We start from the raw sequence: 25,344 nt of genomic DNA on the forward strand, positions 1-25,344 counted from the left end.
ATAGATGGTGCGGTTTCATAAAGCGAAAGCACCAAGACGGACATCCTTGACAATGTTAAATTTTTATTCTTCCGCTAGCGCTTTTGCCCTCAGTCGAATGGTGACTGTGGAGACGATTCTCCCAACTGCTCTTAGATCAAGAATCCACCGCTCCAGTTGATCTTCCAAGACGGGCCACCTCGCCTTGCTTCCACGGAAACTAGGCTTCCTCTTATTCACTTGGCGAAGCTCGTTCTCCTGCTTTCTCCATTTGCGAACCATAGATTCGTTGATGTTGAATTCCTTCGCGGCAGCTCTATTCCCATGTTCCACTAAATAATTGATGGCTTGACGTTTGAACTGAGCTTTGTAAGCGTGCCTCTTTGTATTATTCATTTTCGGGGGGCCTTAGAAACCAAACCGAAATTGTTTTGCAATAAAGCACATGCCCACACTATATACTGGTACCTGGTAGGGGCGTGCTTTTAGCGTCTTCTTGCACACACCCCCTTGCTCCACCCACGTCCGCCTTCTCTCTATATAAGAGGCGTGTCGGTCAGAAGTGCCCTCAGTCAGGCTTTGGAGCACGGACTATACACACGGCGCTCTGCATTATAAGGCGCCCTGTCTATTTTGGAGAAAATTTAACACTTTTTAGTGCGCCTTATAGTCGTGAAAATACGGTACATTTTTTTGAAACAACCATTTTGGAAAAGTACCAAATTTCCAATTTAAATGCCTCGAAATTCACACCATCACTACGTCGTCTGCATCTTACTTTTGCATTTGATTCAACTGCACTGTTAACCGGATGAATTTGGTAACAGGAGTGCATTGTGAATCATCCGAGTTACCTATCCCAGCTGACTTAAGGCCAGGGGGACACCCTAAATTGGTGACCAGCCGATCGCAGGGCACGAGGAGATGGACAACCATGCACACTCACCCATACCTTGGGGCAATTTAGAGTGTTCAATCAGCCTGCCATGCATGTTTTTGGAATGTGGGAGGAAACTGGAGTACCCGCAGGAAACCGACGCAAACTCATCACAGATGGACGTGACCTGGATTTGAACCCAGGACACCGTAGCTGTGAGGCCGACACGCTAACCACTCGCTCCACCGGGCCGCCGCAATTACCAAAGTGTAAAATAAAAATTTGCAGTGCTAAGACTGAAGTAAAAGTCTGAGAACATTACTTACAGTTGTGGTCAAATGTTTACATACACTTGTGAAGAACATAATGTCATGGCTCTCTTGAGTTTCCAGTTATTTCTACAACTCTGATTTTTCTCTGATAGAGGGATTGGAACAGATACTTCTTTGTCACAAAAAACATTCATGAAGTTTGGTTCTTTTATGACTTTATTATGGGTTAACAGAAAAAGTGAACAAATCTGCTGGGTCAAATATATACATACAGACACGAATTAGCATATTTTGGTGATTTAAAAAGTTGTCAGTGAAATGAGCTTCATAGCATGGCCTCTTAACTTCTTGTGAGTGATTATGAGTGACTACAGCTGGTGACTTCTCTGAGGCCATTTGAATAGGGCTCATTGGATGCAAATGCCCACAAACGCTACAATGGGAAAGTCAAAGGAGCTTAGCATGGATCTGAAAACGCGAATCCTTGACTTGAACAAGTCAGGAAAGTCACTTGGAGCCATTTCAAAGCAGCTGCAGGTCCCAAGAGCAACAGTGCAAACAATTGTTTGTAAGTATAAAGTGCATGGCACTGTTTTGTCACTGCCACAATCAGGAAGAAAACACAAGCTATCACCTGCCGCTGAGAGAAAATTGGTCAGGAGGGTGAAGATTCAACCAAGAATCACCAAAAAGCAGATCTTCCAAGAATTAGCAGCTGCTGGAACACAGGTGTCAGTGTCCACAGTCAAGCGTGTTTTGCATCTCCATGGACTGAGAGGCTGCCGTGCAAGAAGGAAGCCCTTGCTCCAAAAGCGGCACCTTAAGGCTCGACTGAAGTTTGCTGCTGATCACATGGACAAAGATAAGACCTTCTGGAGGAAAGTTCTGTGGTCAGAGGAAACAAAAATCGAGCTGTTTGGCCACAATGCCCAGCAATATGTTTAGAGGAGAAAAGGTGAGGCCTTTAACCCCAAGTACACCATGCCTACCGTCAAGCACGGTGGTGGTAGTATTATGCTGTGGGGCTGTTTTGCTACCAATGGAACTGGTGCTTTATAGAGAGTATAGAGAGTTTGCAAGATGGCGGCGCGCACTGACGCAGCGGCTCTAAGCTCTCCAGTTCGGTGTCGTTCGTTATCTTACAGTCGCCAGGATTTACTCACTATCCGAAGGATATGCGATACATCCGATTTCTTAACACACTCTCCGGGATCTCCGTGGCTAGCCAGCCCACCAAAACCACGTCGAAGGCGGCGAAGGGACAGAAAACAGAAGCGTGGATGCCGGGCGGGCCTTGCTGCTAAGCTGAAACAACAACCACACCGAGCACCGCTTCCTAGTATCCTTTTGACCAACGCCCGATCCATCACCCACAAAATGGATGAGTTGGAACTTCGTATTGCTACCAACAGCTTTGTTAGAAACTGTAATATTATTATCATCACAGAAACGTGGCTACACCCGCATATCCCCGACGCTGCGGTATCGCTAGCTAGCCGAACGCTTTTTCGAAACGACCGTTCAAAAGTATTAACAGGCAAAAGCAAGGGAGGAGGACTGTGCATGTATATACATAATGAATGGTGTTGTGACAGTAAAATTATTGACACTCACTGTTCCCCGGATTTAGAGTTATTAGCAATACGATGTAGGCCCTATTATCTACCAAGAGAGCTAAACGTCGTCATAGCAACGGCTATCTATATACCTCCGAATGCTAACGTTAACACGGCACTTAACCTCCTGCTAACGGCTGTAAACAAACAACAGCTTGACCACCCCGATGGCGTTTTTATTGTCGCTGGTGATTTCAACAAGGCGTGTTTAAAGACTGTTTTACCTAAGTTTATTCAATACGTAAATTGTAATACGAGAGGAGACAAAACTCTTGACCATGTCTATTCTAACATCAAACATGCTTGTAAAGCCACTTCCCTCCCTCACCTAGCTGGATCAGATCACCTCTGCCTATCTCTCACCCCCGCTTACACTCCACTCCGTAGGCAAACAACGCCACAAATAAAGATAATAAAAACTTGGCCCGACAACGCACTCTCTCAGCTGCAGGACTGTTTTTCCCGCACCAACTGGGAACTTTTTGTACACGACAACCTCCAGGACTACACGGACTCTGTACTTTCTTACATAAAAAACTGCATTGACAACATCACTACAGATAAACGAATACGGGTTTTTCCTAACCAAAAACCCTGGATGACCAATGAGACACAGGCACTCATCAAAGGCCGTAACTCCGCCTTTAGATCAGGGGACAAGATAAAATATAGCACTGCCAGAGCTGAGCTGAAAAGAGGCATTAAAAAGGCCAAGGCAGCATATACCAAAAAAATTGAGGAGCACTTCACAGAAAATAACCCAAAGAAGATGTGGCAAGGAATACGACATATTACCAACTACAATAACAATAATATGTCTGTTAATGCAGATGCCTCACTAGCGGAGAAATTGAACCGTTTCTTTGCCCGCTTTGAGACTGACAAATCAGACCCAGTCTCAACACCCCCACCACCACCCGGCAGCAATACACTGACGTTCCGGGAACAGGAAGTGAGACTGGTAATGCGGTCCGTGAACACCAGGAAGGCTCCTGGCCCAGACGGAGTACCTGGGAAGGTGCTCAAAGCCTGTGCTGACCAGCTGGCTGGAGTCTTCACAAATATTTTCAATTGTTCCCTGCAACTATCCATCATTCCATCTTGTCTGAAATCTGCCACCATCATCCCTGTCCCCAAAAAGCCAACCATTGGCAGCATGAATGATTATAGGCCTGTTGCCCTCACGCCTGTGATCATGAAGTGCTTTGAAAAGTTGGTAGCCCGCCATATCAGGAATACAATCTCTCCCTCAATTGACCCTCACCAGTTTGCTTATAGAGCAAACAGGTCCACTGATTATGCTATTGCCATTGCTCTTCATACAGCACTGAGCCACCTGGAACACCCTGGGAACTACGTGAGGATGCTCTTCATTGACTATAGCTCAGCCTTCAATACCATAAAACCGGACATTCTGACTGACAAACTCTCCCACCTTGGACTATCCTCTTCAATCTGCTGCTGGATAAAGGACTTCTTGACCAACCGACCACAGACTGTTAGACTTGGTCCCCACCTCTGTTCCTCCATCACACTAAGCACTGGCTCCCCTCAAGGCTGTGTACTGAGTCCTCTTCTGTACTCCCTGTACACCTACGACTGTACACCCACCCACCAGTCTAACGCCATCATCAAATTCGCTGACGACACCACTGTGGTCGGACTCATCTCAGGAGGGGATGAGTCGGCTTACAGAGATGAGGTCAACAATTTGTCTTTGTGGTGCTCGGTGAACAATCTCACACTGAACACCACGAAAACTAAAGAAATAATCCTGGACTTTCGCAAACACGGCACAGATCGGGCCCCACTCCTCATAAATGGAGTATGTGTAGACAGGGTCCAGTCCTTTAAATTCCTGGGGGTCCACGTCACGGACAAGCTCTCATGGTCTACAAACACCACGGCAGTGGTGAAGAAGGCTCAGAAACAACTCCATTTCCTCAGGGTACTTAGGAAGAACAACTTGGGCACCAATCTTCTGAGAACCTTCTATAGAACCACTGTAGAGAGCATCCTGGCGTACGGCATCACAGTGTGGTACGCTGGAAGCACGGCGGCAGACAAAAAGGACATGCAGAAAGTGATTAACACTGCCCAGAGGATTGTCGGCTGCTCTCTGCCCTCACTTGAAGACATTGCCAGCCCTCGTTACCTCAGCAGAGCCAAGAACATCATAGGGGACCCTTACCACCCTGGTCACAATCTGTTCCAGCTGCTGCCCTCTGGCAGACGCTATAGGTCCCACAAAGCACGGACAAATAGGCTTAAGGACAGTTTTTTCCCCACATCCATCAGAAATCTAAACTCGCGCTAACATAACACACATTCCCCTCTGCGGTATATGAACAGATGTTTGGTTGGTGATCTGCCTCCTACTAGCTGGCTGAGGAAAGGTAAGTGGAAGACAGTGAGAGGTAAGCGAGAGGTAAGCGACCTGTATAATCAACAGCGGAATGACAAATTACAAGTCCGTAACTTATACTTATTAGGTCTTTTGCCGATTAAACGTAGCTTATGGAGAAGCACCATCAATTTCGTCACACGCAGTTCTGCGTGTGATGACAAATAGGCTTTTGTGTTGTGATAATGACGACAGGGCCTATGTCCTATTATTATTATTATTATTAAATGGGAAAATGAAGAAGGAGGATTACCGTATTTACTCGAATTAAACGCGCACTCGAAAATAACACGCAGGTAATTTTGGGCCAAAAACATCTGGAAAAACGCAGTAATCGAATATAGTGCGCACCTAAAATTTCCCGCTGACGAAAATCAGAAATCTTCCTTTTTTTTCTTCGTTTCACGATTGTTTTGTTCAAACAAATTTATTCATTAGAATCCTTCAAATGAAGAGTCCGCATCAGAATCTTTAAATAGTCTCTGCAGATATTCCTCTCTCTCTTTGTCTGTCCTCTCATCCGTCTCCACATACATCTCTTCGTTGAGAATCCTATCAACGTCCATGCTTCCTTCATCCACTTCCTCTTCCTCCCACAACACATCATCCGATTGGCTTTACGAGATGACGTAAAATCCGTGCGTCAAAGTGAGTTTGACAATGCTTTTTTCGATCGAACATTTGTAATTTATTTTAGTTATTGATTATAACACTGAACTGAGAGAGGGTGAACTGAGACGAGTACGAGGCTAGAGGGGGGCAGTGGTGATCTCGGCTTTCCGATTTTCGATCGGGTTTACGAGATGACGTAAAATCCGTGCGTCGGCTTTACGAGATGACGTAAAATCCGTGCGTCAAAGTGAGTTTGACAATGCTTTTTTCGATCGAAAATTTGTAATTTATTTTAGTTATTGATTATAACACTGAACTGAGAGAGGGTGAACTGAGACGAGTACGAGGCTAGAGGGGGGCAGTGGTGGTCTCGGCTTTCCGATTTTCGATCGGATTTACGAGATGACGTAAAATCCGTGCGTCGGCTTTACGAGATGACGTAAAATCCGTGCGTCGGCTTTACGAGATGACGTAAAATCCGTGCGTCGGCTTTACGAGATGACGTAAAATTCGTGCGTCAAAGTGAGTTTGACAATGCTTTTTTCGATCGAAAATTTGTAATTTATTTTAGTTATTGATTATAACACTGAACTGAGAGAGGGTGAACTGAGACGAGCACGAGGCTAGAGGGGGACAGTGGTGGTCTCGGCTTTCCAATTTTCGATCGGGTTTACGAGATGACGTAAAATCCGTGCGTCGGCTTTACGAGATGACGTAAAATCCGTGCGTCGGCTTTACGAGATGACGTAAAATCCGTGCGCCAAAGTGAGTTTGACAATGCTTTTTTCGATCGAAAATTTGTAATTTATTTTAGTTATTGATTATAACACGCACCCCCATCTATTGGAATTAATTATATAGCAAAAATCTGCGTGTTATATTCGAGTAATTACGGTACCTTCAAATTCTTCAAGATAACCTAAAGTCATCAGCCCAAAGATTGGGTCTTGAGCGCAGTTGGGTGTTCCAACAGGACAATGACCCTAAACACACATCAAAAGTGGTAATGGAATGGCTAAATCAGGCTAGAAATAAGGTTTTCGAATGGCCTTCCCAAAGTCCTGACTTAAACCAGATTGAGAACTTGTGGACAATGCTGAAGAAACAAGTGCATGTCAGAAAGCCATCAAATTTGACTGAACTGCACCAATTCTGTCACGAGGAGTGGTCAAAGATTCAACCAGAAGCTTGCCAGAAGCTTGTGGATGGCTACCAAAAGCGCCTAATTGAAGTGAAAATGGCCAAGGGACATGTTACCAAATATTAGCGCTGCTGTATGTATATTTTTGACCCAGCAGATTTGATCACTTTTTTCTGTTCACCCATAATAAAGTCTTTAAAGAACCAAACTTCATGAATGCTTTTTGTGACAAAGAAGTATCTGTTCCAATCACTCTATCAGAGAAAAATCAGAGTTGTAGAAATAACTGGAAACTCAAGAGAGCCATGACATTATGTTCTTCACAAGTGTATGTAAACTTTTGACCACAACTGTATGTATCTCTCTCTCTCTCTATGTATGTATAACTTGGTATTTAGCATGTCGACCTCACAGTTCTGGGGTAGAGGCTGAGCTGCCAACTTCTACGGAATTTCTGGAGTTTGCCCGGACAAGTAACGGAAACTCCGGGACTCCGGACAATCTCCCTAACCTCAAGAAATACATTTAAAAATTGTCACTTACATTTTTTTTAAGCAACCATTTTGGAAAAGTACTACATTTCTAATTTAAATGCCTCGAAATTCACACCATCACTACGGCTTCCGCATCTTACTTCAGCATTTGATTCAACTGCACTGCAAACTGGATGAATAACACGAGTGCATCATGATTTGTCTTGTGCGATTTCAGCGTTGCAATCGATTCAGAATCAATTGCATTGGTAGCCTTTATCGCTTTAACATTTTCTATTCTGTTTTTTCATAAGGGAAGTAAGTATTATTAAGGGTGACCAAATCACCAGTCTTTTGTTTTGAAACACATCCTATCATTTCCGGGGTTGTTCTAACGGAAGTAGGCGTACACGGTACTGGTAAGTCTCATCAATATGCCTGCTTGGGTTAAGCTCAAAATTGATGGCAATTTGTATGAAACTTCTCATAAAAAACCCATACACTCGCAGATATTTATTGGTTTTTATCCTATGTTGAAGTTGTCTCCAAAAGGACCGACATTTGCACACTGCACAACATGCATGTGGCGACTTCAGCGTGACACATGGTGGAATTATTGTGTAAAATACACGTAGAAGTACCCAAACACAAAGATAAACGTATTCTCCATATGCTGTACTTTTTCAATAGTTTGCAAAAACACAATATTTCAATTAATGTAAAAATATGACAACAGTTTAAATGTAAAATGTCCTACGTTATTTTTTTTATCATTTTATATCGATTTTGCGTGAATCACATTCATCTCATCTCATTTCTTCTTCAGTTTTATCCGAAGTCGGGTCGCAGGGGCAGCAGTTTCAGCAGGGACTTCCCTCTCCCCAGTCACTTCATCCAGCTCTTCCGGGAGGACCCCAAGGAGTTCTCGGGCTAGCCGGGAGACATAGTCTTCCCAGCGTGTGGTGGACCAAAATTTCCTTGAAGCCACCCGGAATTCGTTCTCCAAGTCCTCACCGAACTCCTCCCATGCCCGGGTTTTTTCCTCATAGACTACCAGAGCCGTGTGCAATGTTCCCTCTAATTTTTTGTTTGTCTGGGCAGAAAGACAACCTCCCTGAGCACACTGAGTACCAGTGTGAGCAACATCATCATTGCTCGCTATAGGCACACCCTAGTATCACACCTGCCATAAGCAGGTGCATGTCTACTACACATAAATGATTTAGTAATAATAAAATGTAATGATTAATATCTATGAATGGGCGGCCCGGCGGATGAGTGGTTCGTGCGTCGGCCTCACAGCTCTGGGGTCCTGGGTTCAAATCCAGGTCGGTCCACCTGTGTTGAATTTGCATATTCTCCCTGGGCCTGCGTGGTTTTTCTCTGAGTACTCCGTTTTCCTCCCACATCCCAAAAAGATGCATTGTAGGCTGATTGGACACTCTAAAATTGCCCCTAGGTATGGGTCTGATGTGCATGGCTGTCCGTCTCCTTGTGCCCTGCGATCGGCTGGCCACCGATACAGGGTGTCCCCCGCCCCTGGCCCAAAGTCAGCAGGGATAGGCTCCAGCACCCCCCGCGAGTGATAAAGTGGATAAAGCGGTTCAGAAAATGAATGAAAAAATATCTATGAATAAAACCTCTTCATAAATGCCATTAGAATATGCACAAATCAGACTTAAATTTTACTTTATTTTACACCTGTCCTTCTCACTTCTCATTCTTGTTCAAATGACTTTTCTGCTGAACGTGTCACTTGAGATAGTCAATTTTCCATTTATATGCAATACTTTTTTCCATGATTTTGCTTTGATTTATTAAATAAGGGATAGCACATATTAATGAACATATTTATATTCATGTTAATGAACCTATATACCGTAATTACTCGAATATAACACGCAGATTTTTGCTATATAATTAATTCCAATAGTTGGGTGTGCGTGTTATAATCAATAACTAATTATTATTATTATTATTATTATTTTTTTGTGTCTTGTTACATGGCCCTTAGCCTGGTGCTTTTTCTTGCCAAATAAATTGAATTGAAATTGAATTGAATAAAATAAATTACAAATTTTCGATCGAAAAAAGCATTGTCAAACTCACTTTGACGCACGGATTTTACGTCATCTCGTAAAGCCAATCGGATGATGTGTTGTGGGAGGAAGAGGAAGTGGATGAAGGAAGCGTGGACGTTGATAGGATTCTCAACGAAGAGATGTATGAGAGGACAGACAAAGAGAGAGAGGAACTCTTCATTTGAAGGATTCTAATGAATAAATTTGTTTGAACAAAACAATCGTGAAACGAAGAAAAAAAGGTAAGATTTCTGATTTTCGTCAGCGGGAAATTTTAGGTGCGCACTATATTCGAGTACTGCGTTTTTCCAGATTTTTTTGGCCCAAAATTACCTGCGTCTTATTTTCGAGTGCGCGTTATATTCGAGTAATTACGGTATGTAAGATTGTAGACGAGGGCTAATTTCCATTTATAGTCCATTGTGTAGGTTGAAGACAAACAATCACACATACTAGACACACGCACGCACACAACCACACACACCGATTTAGACAGTTCTCACCTGATTTTGCCGCTTGTTCTTCTATTTGCACAGTAAAGTAAAAAGGAATGTATTAAGAAATATTAAAATGTAATTTTAAAAAAGATAGAAGGGCTATAAAACACGAAAAACACAAGAGCGGATAGAGCTACTGCCACTGGCTGTTGGATGAACGGTGCCATTATGAAGAAAGAGGGGGGAAAAAAGTTTGGATTTTATTTTGTGCGCGCCATATGATTGTTGCTGCGCGGAGAAGACGAGAGTAGTGCGCAATTGCGCACGCGCGCAGCTTAGAGGGAACATTGGCCGTGTGCCACTTGGCCAACCGGTACCCGTCAACTGCCTCCGGAGTCCCATAGGCCAAAAGGGCCCGGTAGGACTCCTTTTCAAGTCTGACGGCATCCCTTACCGCCGGTGTCCACCAGCGGGCTTTGGGGTTGCCGCCTCAACAGGCACCGACAACCTTGTGGCCGCATTTCTGGTCTGCCGCCTCAGCAATAGAAGCGCGGAACATGGTCCACTCGGACTCAATGTCCCCCTGCCTCTTTCCGTACATAAGAGAAGCTCTGTCGGAGGTAGGAATTGAAACTCTTTCTGACAGGGGACTTGGCCAGGCATTCCAAGCAGACCCTCACGAAACGTTTGGGTCTCCCGGGCCGCACCAGCATCTGCCCCCATCATCGGAGCCAACTCACCACCAGGTTGTTCCCAATTACTCCTCTCCAGGTCTCGCTCTCATTGCTCACGTGAGCATTGAAGTCCCCCAGCAGAATGAGGGAGTGCCCCATTGGAGCACTCTCCAGCACCCCCTCCAAGGACTCAAAAAAGGGTGGGTACTCTTAACTCGTTTGGTGCATACGCACAAACAACAGTTAGGTCCTGTACCCCCACCGAAGATGGAGGGTTGCTACCCTCTCGTCCACCGGGGTTAACCCCAACATACAGGCACCGACCCGAGGGCAGCAAGTATGCCAACACCTGCTCGATGCCTCTCACTGTGAGCCACTCCAGAGTGGAGAGGATCCACGAGTGAAGTGGTTCACTCCTTTGGCTGCCGCCCAGCCGGACCGGCCCCTCCCTGGTCTCTTCACGGGCTGGCGCGGACGCCCCCCGGACGAGAATAACGGAAAACACCCGGCCTCCCTGCCTGCTTTTCGCTTTTCATGGACATTTGGCATTAGGACGTCTAGAATCCGTCCCTTAGAGGGGAGGTACTGTCAGGAGCGGCCCTTTGTCCCTCCAGGCTTGCCATAAAGGCTGAGCAGCTGGAATCAATCTGTTGATTACGTCCTGAGTTTGTATTTAAACACCAATTAGTTCTATTATCATTGTCGGATCGCTCCTGCATGTGTCCTGCATACTGCTGCATATTCCTGCATGCTCCCGTTTTGGTTCCAAGCCTTTGTTGATTTGTAGAGCCCTTTTGATTTATTAAAGATATTGTTTTGACGCTAATACCTCGTCAAATCCTACTTCCCCGCGACTTGGTCCGAATCCATTCCCGATCGCGCCACGACGACGCGGCGCGATCATAACAGTGTACTGTACAAATGTTTGTATATTCATTTGTGGATTTAAAATCAACAAATTTGTTGTTCGAGTAATTATGCACTCAACATTTAAGCTTTTCTTATACCACAGGTGCAAAAAATAGTGATTAGATTAGAAAGATTCTGTATAGTTAGTTAATCTTCCTTATTTTTTGGTCTTTAAAGCCTTCATGTATTCTATATTAATTTGCCTCCTTACCCCACCTATGCCTTCCTCTGCCATTTGCTTGTGACCTTCTGGTGACTCAATAAAGGGTGGTTATTCGCAACTGGTGGGGCAGAAGGCTCTAGAAGACTGTAAAGACTCTGGGGATAAGGCTCTGGTTGAAGGCATGAGGGAGAAGGTGCTCTGTCTTGTAACCACTAATGTGATTGCCTAAGAGTCTTTTCATTAAAAGCAATTGTATTCACCTTCTGTCTACTTTTTGCGAGATGTTGAGTATATTTACTAAATAACCCTGACATTTGTCTTTTATGTTTTTATTTTATTTCCCAATTGTAGATGGAGGATGAAGAGGAACCATTTGTACTAGAAGATACCTGTGTGCTGAATACTGAAAATATTGATGCTAATTCTTGTGATACTGCTTCTCTTGCTAGTTGTGACAGTGGGGACCCAGCTCACTACAAACGGTATGAACGTACATACAGACATACAGTACACAGTGTTACCTCTACTTGCATGAAAAATTGATTATAGGAATGGTTTTGTAACTTGGATTTTTTGTAGGTAGAAGCATAATTTACATTACATATACATTAAATTAGCAAAATTCGTTCCATGATCTTTTATACCACCCCCTAAAATGGTGTGGAATTGTGAGTGCACAGGTGAGGGGGAAGGAGGTAAACGCAAGGCACGCACTGTTCACTAGAACAGGGGCGGTGAACAAATTAGACACAAAGAGCAAACATTTTAAACTGAAAGTCAAAGAGCCACAACATGCAGTGACCTGCCAAGACAGACAGACACACACACACAAACACAAAATTAAAACCATTTTATTAACTATAACACTTTCTTTCCCCTCACTCATTTGTTTTAATGGGCCCTGATGAACTTGAGTGTTTTTAAGAGAGAATAAAATCAGAGAAAGATGAAATGAGGCAAAGAGCCACAGTATATACGAAATATTAGAAGAAGCATTTTGGCCGGGAGCCAAATGCAGGTCAAGAGTCACATGTTCCCCACTGTCATGTTTGCCAATTTGACATTTTGTGAAAGCATAAGAAAAGATGACGCAAACTTGTTCTGTTGAGGGGAAAAAACTGCCTGGTTCTGTTTTCCTTTTTTTCCAAAATGCTTGCGCGCTGAGTTACCTTTTATTGTGGAAGAATAGGTGTGTCCATTACAGAAAAATAGTGTGTATGTGTAAAGTCTCAGTCTTTTTGGCGTAAACAATCGTTGAAATCACAGCATTTGCCGGAATTGTTTGTCCTTGATCCAAGATGGCCTCCAAGAATGTTGAAATTCCTTCTCCATCCTTTCAGGAGTTGTCAAAGTGGCCCAAAGTTCACCGTCCTCTCAGAAAGTTCATAGCAAGCGAAAGGATACTTTATGCGTACTTCACCGCTATTAAAACATTCATATATGGTAGCAAATGTAGGATAACACTAATAATTGATACATATGATGATAATAAACTCAACATTTCCCTCCTGTTTATCGTACAATTTGCTCAAGAGACAGACAGAGAGAGCGAGACAGAGAGAGACAGAAAGAGACAGAGAGAGACAGAAAGAGACAGAGAGAGAGAGAGACAGCGAGAGACAGCGAGAGACAGAGAGAGACAGAGAGAGAGACAGAGAGAGAGACAGAGAGAGACAGAGAGACAGGTAGAGACAGGTAGAGACAGGTAGAGACAGGTAGAGACAGGTAGAGACAGGTAGAGAGAGAGGTAGAGTGAGAGACAGAGAGAGTGAGAGGCAGACACAGAGAGAGATACAGACAGACACAGAGAGGGAGAGAGAGAGACAGACGCAGAGAGACAGAGACAGAGGCAGAGGCAGAGACAGAGACAGAGGCAGAGACAGAGACAGACTGAGAGAGAGACAGACACAGACACAGAGAGGGAGAGCAAAAGAGAGAGACAGAGAGAGAGAAACAGACAAACCTCAACCATGAGAGACAGAATGTGGAACCCCCCCAGAAAATCACATTGTTTGATTTTTAAAGAATTTATTTGCAAATCATGGTGGAAAATAAGTACAGACGCTCCCCTACTTACGAACATACGACTTACGAACAACGGTACACACGAACATGTCTGCAAATTGCGTTTATGTCGAAAAATGTTCTTAAGTTCGATTTTGTATTTTTTTCCTAGTACTTCTTTCCGCCGCTAATACCGACGCCTGGCACTGTGAGAGTTCAGCTCACCCAGCATCTACCTTCTTCTTCTGTCTGTTCGTTGGAATGTGGAAGTGCGTGAACGTATCTCCAGTGCGCAAAGAACCTTTTTCATTTGTATCATTAAATATCTCGTGCATCCATTATTGAATATGGTTGGTAAAAAGCGAAAGGCTTCTATTGAGGGAGTTACAAGGAAGAGGCAAGCCATTTCATTTGAAACGAGTGGCAATAATAACGAAGCTTGATGCGCGTGAGAGTGGTGAGCGTTGCACATATACAACTTGAATCGTTCAACGGTCAGTACATTTATAAACAGAAAGATCGAGCAGCAGGACCCAAATTTTGAACGTTGCACAAAGTTTGCAAATCAATTGAATGATGCCATACAGTGCTACCGCATCATTTATGATGAAAAAAAGAAGAAAACTGTGGGTTTTTTTTCCACACAACGCACTCGTAAACGGAACAAACACTCCACCCTCACGTTCGCTATCGATGGGCTGTTTGCTGTCGTACTATTCCCTTCAAAATATTCCGAAAATGATGCACACAAATTTCCTCACAATCGGATAACGCACGACCGCTTGCCAACGAGCAGCAGTCTTTTATCAGCGATCGCGCCGCTGCTCATGGGAGCTTCGGGGGCGCTGGCTAGCGGCTCCTTTTAGCTTGTAGCATCTGTGTTCGCATCCCCTCGAATGGCGCCTATGATAGAGTTGCTACCGGGGATGCTGTTGCGAGCCAGTGCCCCCGATGTTCTTATGAGCAGCCAACGAGCAGAGTCTTTTATCAGCGATCGCCCCGCTGCTCATGGGAGCTTCGGGGGCGCTGGCTAGCGGCTCCTTTTAGCTTGTAGCATCTGTGTTCGCATCCCCTCGAACGGCACCCATGATAGAGTTGCTACCGGGGATGCTGTTGCGAGCCAGTGTCCCCGATGTTCATATGAGCAGCCAACGAGAAGTAATATAATACTCCTCGTATTAGATAAAAATAACAGGAAATGCAGCAGCTGAGCTGTGCACGAGTATACTTCATTACCCAGAAAGCCCTCTTTTCCCCGCGCATGCGCGTTGTGCGTTTCCTGGTCTGAATAACTCATCCGGTGCTTGTAAATATTGTTATACACGAAAGATATGCAAAACAAAAATGCCATGTCCACCTGGCTTGGTCGCATCACGAAATTTTGACCGCATCACGGGCGAATTATTCGATCGAAATTTCCCCCGTAAGACGAGCATTTTGTATGATGAGCGGTCGTATGACGAGGTACCACTGTACATAAATCTCTCTCTATACAGTACTGTACATATTCTCTCCATTTTATTAAATGTTTTTTTCAGTACAAACCAATGCGTGTTACATATACAAGCCTTAAACATACAAATGCACTTATATAAACCTTCAATATACTTATATAGGCCTTAAACATAAATTATAATACAAAATATAGCACTGAATCAACTTACAAACAAATTCAACTTATGAACAATCGCTCGGAACCTAACTCGTTCGTAAGTAGTAGAGGAGCGTCTGTATTTGGTCAATACTAAAAGTTCATCCCAATACTTTATGTACCCTTTGTTGACAATAATGGAGGGCAAACATTTTCTGTAACTCTTCACAAGCTTTTCACACACTGTTGCTGGTATTTTGGCTCATTCCTCCGTGCAGATCTCCTCTAGAGCAGTGCTGTTTTGGGGCTGTCATTGGGCAACGCGGACTTTCAACTCCCTCCACAGATTTTCTATGGGGTTGAGATCTGGAGACTGGCTAGGCCACTTCAGGACCTTGAAATGCTTCTTACAAAGCCACTCCTTTGTTGCCCTGGATGTGTGTTTGGGATCATTGTCTTGCTGAAAGACCCAGCCACGTCTCATCTTCAATGTCCTTGCTGATGGAAGGAGATTTTCACTCAAAATCTCTCGATACATGGCCCCATTCATTCTTTCCTTTACACAGATCAGTCGTCCTGGTCCCTTTGCAGAAAAACAGCCCCAAAGCATGATGTTTCCACCCCCATGCTTCACAGGTGTCTTTTATTCCGATAATGAGTTAAAACAGATGCTATTAATACATGTAACGAGTGGAGATGTCGTTAAACCTCGTTAGAATTTAGACCTCTTTGACAGACAGAAATCTTGCTTGTTTGTAGCTGACCAAATACTTATTTCCCACTCTAATTTGGAAATACATTCTTAAAAAATCAACAATGTGATTATCTGTTTTTTTTCCCTCCACATTCTGTCTCTCATGGTTGAGGTTTACCCATGTTGGCGTGTAGAGGCCTCTAATCTTTTCAAGTAGGAGAACTTGCAATATTGGTGGTTGACTAAATACTTATTTGCCCCACTTTAAGTCTATCTTGATTAAAATCTAATACTTTCTAATTACATAAATGACAATTTTCTTTTCATGTTTTAAGTTTAAGATGTTATAGGAGGCATATTGCTTCTAATGTCAAAATATCTCAATTCTCTCGATGATGATTCATATTACTCGAATAGTTGTCACTTTCGAACATGAAATAAAACGAAAAAAAATCAAAGTGGAATTTTCTTTTATTTCAAAATCATGGCTACTCACGTCTGGCCAGTCAGAGCACATTTAACTAGGTTTAGACGGCAGTGCACTAGGTAAGATCCCCGCGCCCCGACCGAGGTAAGATGGCTGTGCCTCGAGGGAGTAGTGACATTTTTTTAACGTTTTATGCACGATACGTGTTTTTTTTCTTGAATTTCATTCATAGATGTCAAAATAAATTTTGTTTTGCATTTTATCTGTTTATCATTTCTCTATTTTGAAATAAATGACCGTATCAGCTGCATTGTCTTGCGTCATGACATCATCGTGCCTTGGCGTCGTCAACTTGCAGTTTCGTGCATGTCGTATTTTTATGTGCATATAAGCCGTACCCCCGATTCGGTCATTTTTTTGTCTGACAAAAGCGGCTTATATGCGAGTAAATACGGTAAATGTTACACATTGGGTTTTTTTCTTCAAAAATGTTTATGCTAAAATTGTGCATGTTGAAATGTTAATGTTTTAAGGAAGAAGAAGGGAGTGGAATTCAAAGGGGAAGTTCATGGATCAGTTCTTCAACACAACTTACTTCAGGGCATCTCTGCACAGATCGTCTCGGCTGCTGTAATACTTAAGCACACACACACATCACTCATCTGAAAAAAGAAACTGTATTTCTACAATCATATACAACTTAAAGACATGTACCAATAAAGGTTATACAATGTAAGTGTTGCTATACTTTTAATGTTAGTATGGTTTCAGTTTCAGTCCAGTTTTGTTTAAAATAATTTAAAAAAAAATTGAAGGTATGAATGTCATTGAAGTCAAAATGGTCAGCAAACTTTTGTTTTCTTTTTGTATTTTGTGTCTCCTGCCATTTGGCTTAGAAGGTTGTGGGGAATCAAAATTTTATTAAATCAATTAAGAGTTTCATGAAGTTTTGTCAAACATGACATTATACAGTAGAACAAAGGTTGACTTTAGCATTTGTATCTTTCCACAGGACAAAGTTGATGCTGGACTTCCAACTGCTATAGTGAGTATTGATTTAACATGGAAGATAATTTTTAACAGGGGTTCTAAATTACTGCGCCCCAGTATATTTAGAACAAATAATGTCCACCTTATAAAAGGTAAAGTGATTTAATTTTTGGTTTCCTAAATCTCTTCAGACATGTTAACATTTTCAAGAATTGAATTGAATTGATTTGAATGCTTTTATTGACATCATAGTATAATGTGATTTAAATATTTCACCACACTGCACAAATAACAACAACAAACATACATAAACAATCAATAAATAAGAATTAAATAAATACAGTGGTACCTTGAGATACGAGCTTAATTCGTTCCGGGACTGAGCTCGTATGTCGATTTTCTCGTAACTCAAACGAACGTTTCCCATAGACATGAACTAAAATCAAATTACTTCGTTCCAACCCTCTGAAAAAACACCAAAAACAGGATATTGGATTGGAAAAACATTTTTATTTGTTCTAATTCGCCATTCATTAACAAAGAAACAAATAACTAGTGGTTTAAAAGTATACTAAAATGTGTTTATTAGAACTAAAATTAGACGGATTTCGCGGAGGGTAGAGGGGGGGACAGAGGTGGGGAGACTTTGCACGGCAACGCGCTCGTAACATAACATAAACAAATTTAAATGAACTTGGATTACGATGCAGACACACTCAAAAATAAGTTTAATCTAACCTTACACTAAACCTAATTCTAATTTTGTTTTAAATTTTGATACCATTCATCTCCCGGGTTGGCTCTATTTGCACAGCCTCCACCCTGACTTTCAGACGAGAGCTGTTTGCTTTTGTCTTCCCTTCAAAATATTCCCAAAATGATGCACACAAATGTCCTCACAATAGGATAACGCACGACCACTTGCCAACGAGAAGTAGTATATACGCCATTCGCACTGACTAACGAAAAAAAAACCACTGAAAAAATGCAACGCTCCGCCCAGTGCTCACAGAGACATTACACGAGTGAGTTGCGACCAGAGAGACATTACACGAGGGAGTTGTGGGGAGAGAGACAGTGCCCATGATGTTCTTATGAGCAGCCTCTCGCGTCCGCTGTCTGCTCGTATATCAAAATTTGTTTCGTATCTCAAGATAAATACTTGCCCAAAATTTTACTAGTATCTCAAATTGTTCGTATGTCGGGGCACTCGTATGTCGAAGTATTACTGTATGTAGTCCAAGTGAGGTCAGCAGAGCGGAGCGGGCTTGTTCAGCCTGAAATAGATAAGTGGCTCCAGAGCCCTGCCCAAGTCTTGCTCTGTTATACATACATTCATTCATTCATTTTTTGAACCGGTTTATCCTCACTAGGGTTGCAGGGGGTGCTAAAGCCTATCCCAGCTGAAATTCGGGCACAAGGCGGGGGACACCCTGAGTTGGTGACCAGCCAATTGTAGGGCACAAGGGGACAAACAACCATTCACGCCCACACTCATACCTAGGGGCAATTTAGATTGCCCAACCATCCTACCATGCATGCTTTTGTTATGTGGGAGGAAACCGGAGTACCCAGGGAAAACCCGCGCAGTCCCCGAACATGCAAACTCCACACAGACCGACCTGGATTTGAACCCAGGACCCCAGAACTGTGAGGCCATCACTCTAACCACTCAGTCGCCGGGTCGCCTGTTATACATACATCAGCCTCTTAATATTTGATAAGCATCCCTTTTTTATACGTTTTCCAGGTAAATTAGAAAAAAAATCACTTCATTTCAATTCAATCAGCATTCATCTTAAAACTGCCAAAGACTACAAGAGCGGAGGTGTCTGTCGTAGAACCCCAATTTTTTTCCCAACATACGAGGTGGATAACAGCACACAGTCACATGCTTGCAATCACTGCCTGTGGCTTGCATTGCAGTCCTTAAGCTACAAAGACCCTTATCAGTACGCTACCTGTTACACCCGTACTAACCTTCCGGCTCTTACACGTTCTGTTGGCCATGTTAAATTGCAAACTACGGCAGCTACAGCGCTGTCTACAGTACATGTTTTGAATGTACAGAATGTTATGTAGATGACATTCTGTGGTAAGTCTTTGATGAAGAAAAAATAATTTATCTAGAGCAGTGGTTCTTAACCTGGGTTCAATCGAACCCCAGGGGTTCGGTGAGTCGGTCTCAGGGGTTTGGTGGAGCATCTGCCACGGAGGTCAACACACATTAACTCATCATGTCTATTCATGATAACATGCCCCGCTTGACCATCACTGGCTGCAGACATGACATTGCTTGGCCTATCAGTGCTGCAAGGAATATATTTTACTTTACACTAAAGTAGTGTTCGGTGAGTACGCATATGAAACTGGTGGGGTTCGTACAATGCGCATATGAAACCGGTGGGGTTCGGTAGCTCCAACAAGGTTAAGAACCACTGATCTACAGTTACAAATATTCAACTAATGCGGTTCTTCTGACACTGGCTACGTATATTAGCTATTTTATTTTTCAAACGTAACTCCCACAAGAAACGAGGGACCACTGTATTTGGGTCGGTAAAATGACAACAACGTAGTTAAAAAGGACGTCTCATTTGGCTTGATTTTTTTTTTTATAGCTTTTTTTTTCTTATCATACTTTGATGCAGTGTCACTTAAGATCAATACCCTCTTTATCTATTTTGTATCTTGTCTTCAGACAGTTGCTGGTGTGATTGTTGTGGGAACATCTCATGGTCTGGCCTTGGTCTTTGGTAAGCCAAATATAGTTCTTTTGGATATAATCTTTAAAAGAAATTCTAATTAGGAATTATGGTCGTCAAGGCACCTTGACGATATATTAGATAACTTTATTCATCCCGTATTCGGGAAATTTCGTTGTCACAGTAGCAAGAGGGTGAGGATGCAGAAATAGGAAATGCACTTTAGACATAAATAGATAGGTAATAAGTAAGTTAATAAATAAATACATGAATAAGTATATAAATAAGCGTGTTGCTGATATATATATATATATATCCGTTAGAACAACCCCGGAAATGATAGGATTTGTTTCAAAACAAAAGACTGGTAGGCCTTAATAATACTTACTCTTATGAAAAAAATGAAAACTAAAATGTTAAAGCGATAGAGGCTACCTATGCAATTGATTCCGAATCGATTGCCACGCTGAAGTCGCACAAGACGAATCATTTGTCAGAACTTGTAATTCAGATGATTCACAATGCACGTGTTACCGAATTCAACCGGTTTGCAGTGCAGTTGAATCAAATGCTGAAGTAAGTAGCGATGGTGTGAATTTCGAGGCATTTAAGTTGGAAATATAGTACTTTTCCAAAAAGGTTGCTTAAAAAAAAATTTAGTGACAATTTTTTATTTATTTCTGGATCTGACGCAGGTTGTCCGGAGTCCCGGAAGTTTCTGTTACTTGTCCGGGCAAACTCCGTAAATTCCGGAGAAGTTGGCAGGTCTGCCTCTACCCTAGAACTGTGATGTCGACATGCTACATACTCGGCTATACATACATAGAGAGAGAGAGATACATACAGTTGTGGTCAAAAGTTTACATACACTTGTGAAGAACATAATGTCATGGCTCTCTTGAGTTTCCAGTTATTTCTACAACTCAGATTTTTCTCTGATAGAGTGATTGGAACAGATATTTCTTTGTCACAAAAACATTCATGAAGTTTGGTTATTTTATGACTTTATTATGGGTGAACAAAAAAAAGTGATCAAATCTGCTGGGTCAAAACTATACATACAACAGGGCTAATTGTATTTGGTAACATGTCCCTTGGCCATTTTCACTTCAATTAGGCGCTTTTGGTAGCCATCCACAAGCTTCTGGCAAGCTTCTGGTTGAATCTTTGACCACTCCTCTTGACAGAATTGGTGCAGTTCAGTTAAATTTGATGGCTTTCTGACATGGACTTGTTTCTTCAGCATTGTCCACAAGTTCTCAATGGGGTTTAAGTCAGGACTTTGGGAAGGCCATTCGAAAACCTTATTTCTTGCCTGATTTAGCCATTCCATTACCACTTTTGATGTGTGTTTGGGGTCATTGTCCTGTTGGAACACCCAACTGCGCCCAAGACCCAATCTTCGGGCTGATGACTTTAGGTTACCTTGAAGAATTTGAAGGTAATCCTCCTTCATTATCCCATTTACTCTGTAAAGCACTAGTTCCATTGGCAGCAAAACAGCCACAAGGCATAATACTACCACCACCGTGCTTGACGATAAGCATGGTGTACTTGGGGTTAAAGGCCTCACCTTTTCTCCTCCAAACATATTGCTGGGCATTGTGGCCAACCAGCTCGATTTTTGTTTTGTCTGACCACAGAACTTTCCTCCAGAAGGCATCTTTGTCCATGTGATCAGCAGCAAACTTCATTTGAGCCTTAAGGTGCTGCTTTTGGAGCAAGGGCCTCTTTCTTGCACGGCAGCCTCTCAGTCCATGGAGATACAAACAATTGTTTGCACTGTTGCTCTTCTTCTTCTTTTTCATCTCAGGCGCCTGAGGATTACCCTCAGCAGCGCTAGAGCTGCCACTGGAACGCGGATTAGTTCATCCAGGGAGTTGCCCAGGCTGCGATGGTAGCGTTCGGTCATTAAGGCCGGACAGCGGAGCCATAGGTGTTCATATATACAGTTGTGGTCAAAAGTTTACATACACTTGTGAAGTACATAATGTCATGGCTCTCTTGAGTTTCCAGTTATTTCTACAACTCTGCTTTTTCTCTGGTAGAGTGATTGGAACAGATACTTCTTTGTAACAAAAAACATTCATGGAGTTTGGTTCTTTTATGACTTTATTATGGGTTAACAGAAAAAGTGATCAAATCTGCTGGGTCAAAAATATACATACAGGAACACAAATTAGCAATTTTGGTGACTTAGAAAGTTGTGTCAGTGAAATGAGCTTCATCGCATGGCTTCTTAACTTCTTGTGAGTGATTATAATGCCAACAAACGCTACAATGGGTAAGTCAAAGGAAATCCTTGACTTGAACAAGTCAGGAAAGTCACTTGGAGCCATTTCAAAGCAGCTGCAGGTCCCAAGAGCAACAGTGCAAACAATTGTTTGTAAGTATAAAGTGCATGGCACTGTTTTGTCACTGCCACGATCAGGAAGAAAACGCAAGCTATCACCTGCTGCTGAGAGAAAATTGGTCAGGAGGTTGAAGATTCAACCGAGAATCGCCAAAAAGCAGATCTGCCAAGAATTAGAGGCTGCTGGAACACAGGTGTCAGTGTCCACAGTCAAGCGTGTTTTGCATCTCCATGGACTGAGAGGCTGCCGTGGAAGAAGGAAGCCCTTGCTCGAAAAGCGGCAACTTAAGGCTCGACTGAAGTTTGCTGCTGATCACATGGACAAAGATAAGACCTTCTGGAGGAAAGTTCTGTGGTCAGACGAAACAAAAATCGAGCTGTTGGGCCACAATGCCCAGCAATATGTTTGGAGGAGAAAAGGTAAGGCCTTTAACCCCAAGTACACTATGCCTACCGTCAAGCACGGTGGTGGTGGTATTATGCTGTTGGGCTGTTTTGCTGCCAATGGAATTGGTGCTTTACAGAGAGTAAATGGGATCATGAAGAAGGAGGATTACCTTCAAATTCTTCAAGATAACCTAAAGTCATCAGCCCGAAGATTGGGTCTTGGGCGCAGTTGGGTGTTCCAATAGGACAATGACCCCAAACACACATCAAAAGTGGTAATGGAATGGCTAAATCAGGCTAGAATTAAGGTTTTCGAATGGCCTTCCCAAAGTCCTGACTTAAACCTCATTGAGAACTTGTGGACAATGCTGAAGAAACAAGTCCATGTCAGAAAGCCATCAAATTTGACTGAACTGCACCAATTCTGTCACGAGGAGTGGTCAAAGATTCAACCAGAAGCTTGCCAGAAGCTTGTGGATGGCTACCAAAAGCGCCTAATTGAAGTGAAAATGGCCAAGGGACATGTTACCAAATATTAGCGCTGCTGTATATATATTTTTGACCCGGCAGATTTGATCACTTTCTGTTCACCCATAATAGTGTCATAAAAGAACCAAACTTCATGAATATTTTTTGTGACAAAGAAGTATCTGCTCCAATCACTATATCAGAGAAAAATCAGAGTTGTAGAAATAACTGGAAACTCAAGAGAGCCATGACATTATGTTCTTCACAAGTGTATGTAAACTTTTGACCACAACTGTATAGGTAATTTTCTCTCTGACTTTTACTTCAGACTTAACACTGCAACTTTTTATCTTGCTCTTTGGTAATTGCGGCGGCCCGTTGGCGCAAGTGGTTAGCGCAACGGCCTCACAGGCCTGGGGTTCTGGGTTCAAATCCGGGTCACAAAGTGCATTACAATTCTTAAGTGGCCCCTCTGAGACAAGTGGTAGGTAGGAGGCAGTTGGTTTGAAGTACTAGTTTGGTTGGGTATCATTGAACTGAATGTCAGATTTTTGAAAGATGAGTGGTAATGGTGAAGGTAAATGGTAAAGCCACTACTGCAGATGTATGACAGTGAACATACACAGTTTAAAGGTTGTAGTGCAATATACCAGTTTTCAAAACCCTTTTTGAGTTGAGGCACACTTTTTGCATTGAAAAAATCTGAGGGCACACAACCAGCTGAATGTCTTAAAATTTAAAATTCTGTAGCCTATAATAAAAATATAAACAGGAATCAAATAAGCACAAAACACGTATTTCAATTTCTTATGCTTCACACCATATGCCGCCAACTTCCAGTTCTCATCCCATCTCATTTTCTGAACCGCTTAATCCTCATTAGGGTTGCGAGGGGTGCTGGAGCCTATCCCAGCTAACTCCAGGCCAGAGGCAGGGGACACCCTGAATTGGTGGCCAGCCGATCGCAGGGCACAAGGAGACGGACAACCATTCACACTCACACGCATACCAAGGGACAATTTAGTGTCCAATCAGCCTACAATGCATGTTTTTAGAATGTGGGAGGAAACCGGAGTATCCGGAGAAAACCCACGCAGGCCCAGGGAGAACTTGCAAGTTCCACACAGATGGATATGAACCAGATTTGAACCCAGGACCCCAGAGCTGTGAGGCCTACGCGCTAACCACTCGTTCCATCGGGCCGCCAACTTCCAGTGCTCGTGACATAAAAATAATATAATGGTTTTAATCTTCTTTTAATGTTACAACTTTTTCCGAAGATTATGCTAAAAGCAGTTTGTGTTCACATAGCCATTGGAACCAAATAAATACTGTTTGACTTAACATAAAAATATGCAATAGAAAAGGACTTTAATTTTGTATTATAACATTTTTTTCTCCAGAAATCACAATATAGATGATTTCTTAGAAGCTATTTTTCCACAGCACAGCTGACCATCTCTCGACACAGTGGTTGGAAAACACTACTGTATAATAATGAAATCTATATAAATTCTTACTTTAACTGAAAAAAATGGTGCAGGGTCGATTGGTCGCCGGTCTTTTGGTCGCTGGTCTTTTGGTCGCGGTCTTTAGGTCGCCCGGAAGTTTGGTCGCCGGTCTTTTTTGTCACCGGTCTTTTGGTCGCGGTTTGGTCGCCCAAATGATCGGCTGCTGCCATCTACTGTCAATTTTCTAAAAAGAAACAAAGCAAATTCACAGATGGTGTTTTTATTGAAGCAGTCCAATGAACCTTCATTCTCTCTAGGAGAACTTGCAATGTTGAAATACTTTAGATTAGATGGTCATTTTTATCAAACAAATAAAAGTACAGATGCTCCCCTACTTACGAACATTCGAGTTACGAACAACGGTACATACGAACATGTCTGCGCATAGTTTTTTTTCCTTTTTTTTTTCCAAGATGGTGCCGTCACGTGGAAGTCAGTGACAGTAGCTCTGTATATTCTTATGTTGTTCGTGTTTTACAGCCCTTCTATCTTTTTTTAAATTACATTTTAATATTTCTTAATACATTCCTCTTTACTTTACTTTGTACTTCATACTTTTTACTTTAATGTTTTTAC

The 25,344-nt window shown here is 42.6% G+C and overlaps 1 protein-coding gene across 14 annotated transcripts in view; it reads left to right on the forward strand.

Moving 5' to 3' along the window:
- Nucleotides 1–25,344, forward strand: part of vps8 (VPS8 subunit of CORVET complex) — a 192,203-nt gene that overhangs the window by 8,297 nt on the left and 158,562 nt on the right. For 13 of the 14 annotated variants that reach the window (XM_077613355.1, XM_077613349.1, XM_077613362.1 and 10 more), the window contains 4 exons: nt 11,990–12,120; nt 16,888–16,984; nt 17,367–17,399; nt 20,046–20,100. In XM_077613355.1, coding sequence (XP_077469481.1) covers nt 11,990–12,120; nt 16,888–16,984; nt 17,367–17,399; nt 20,046–20,100 — 316 coding nt within the window. The remainder of the gene's footprint in view (nt 1–11,989; nt 12,121–16,887; nt 16,985–17,366; nt 17,400–20,045; nt 20,101–25,344) is intronic. The other variant, XM_077613357.1, reaches the window with a different exon arrangement.

Source organism: Stigmatopora argus, chromosome 11, assembly GCF_051989625.1.
Source record: "Stigmatopora argus isolate UIUO_Sarg chromosome 11, RoL_Sarg_1.0, whole genome shotgun sequence".
Lineage (NCBI taxonomy): Eukaryota > Metazoa > Chordata > Actinopteri > Syngnathiformes > Syngnathidae > Stigmatopora > Stigmatopora argus.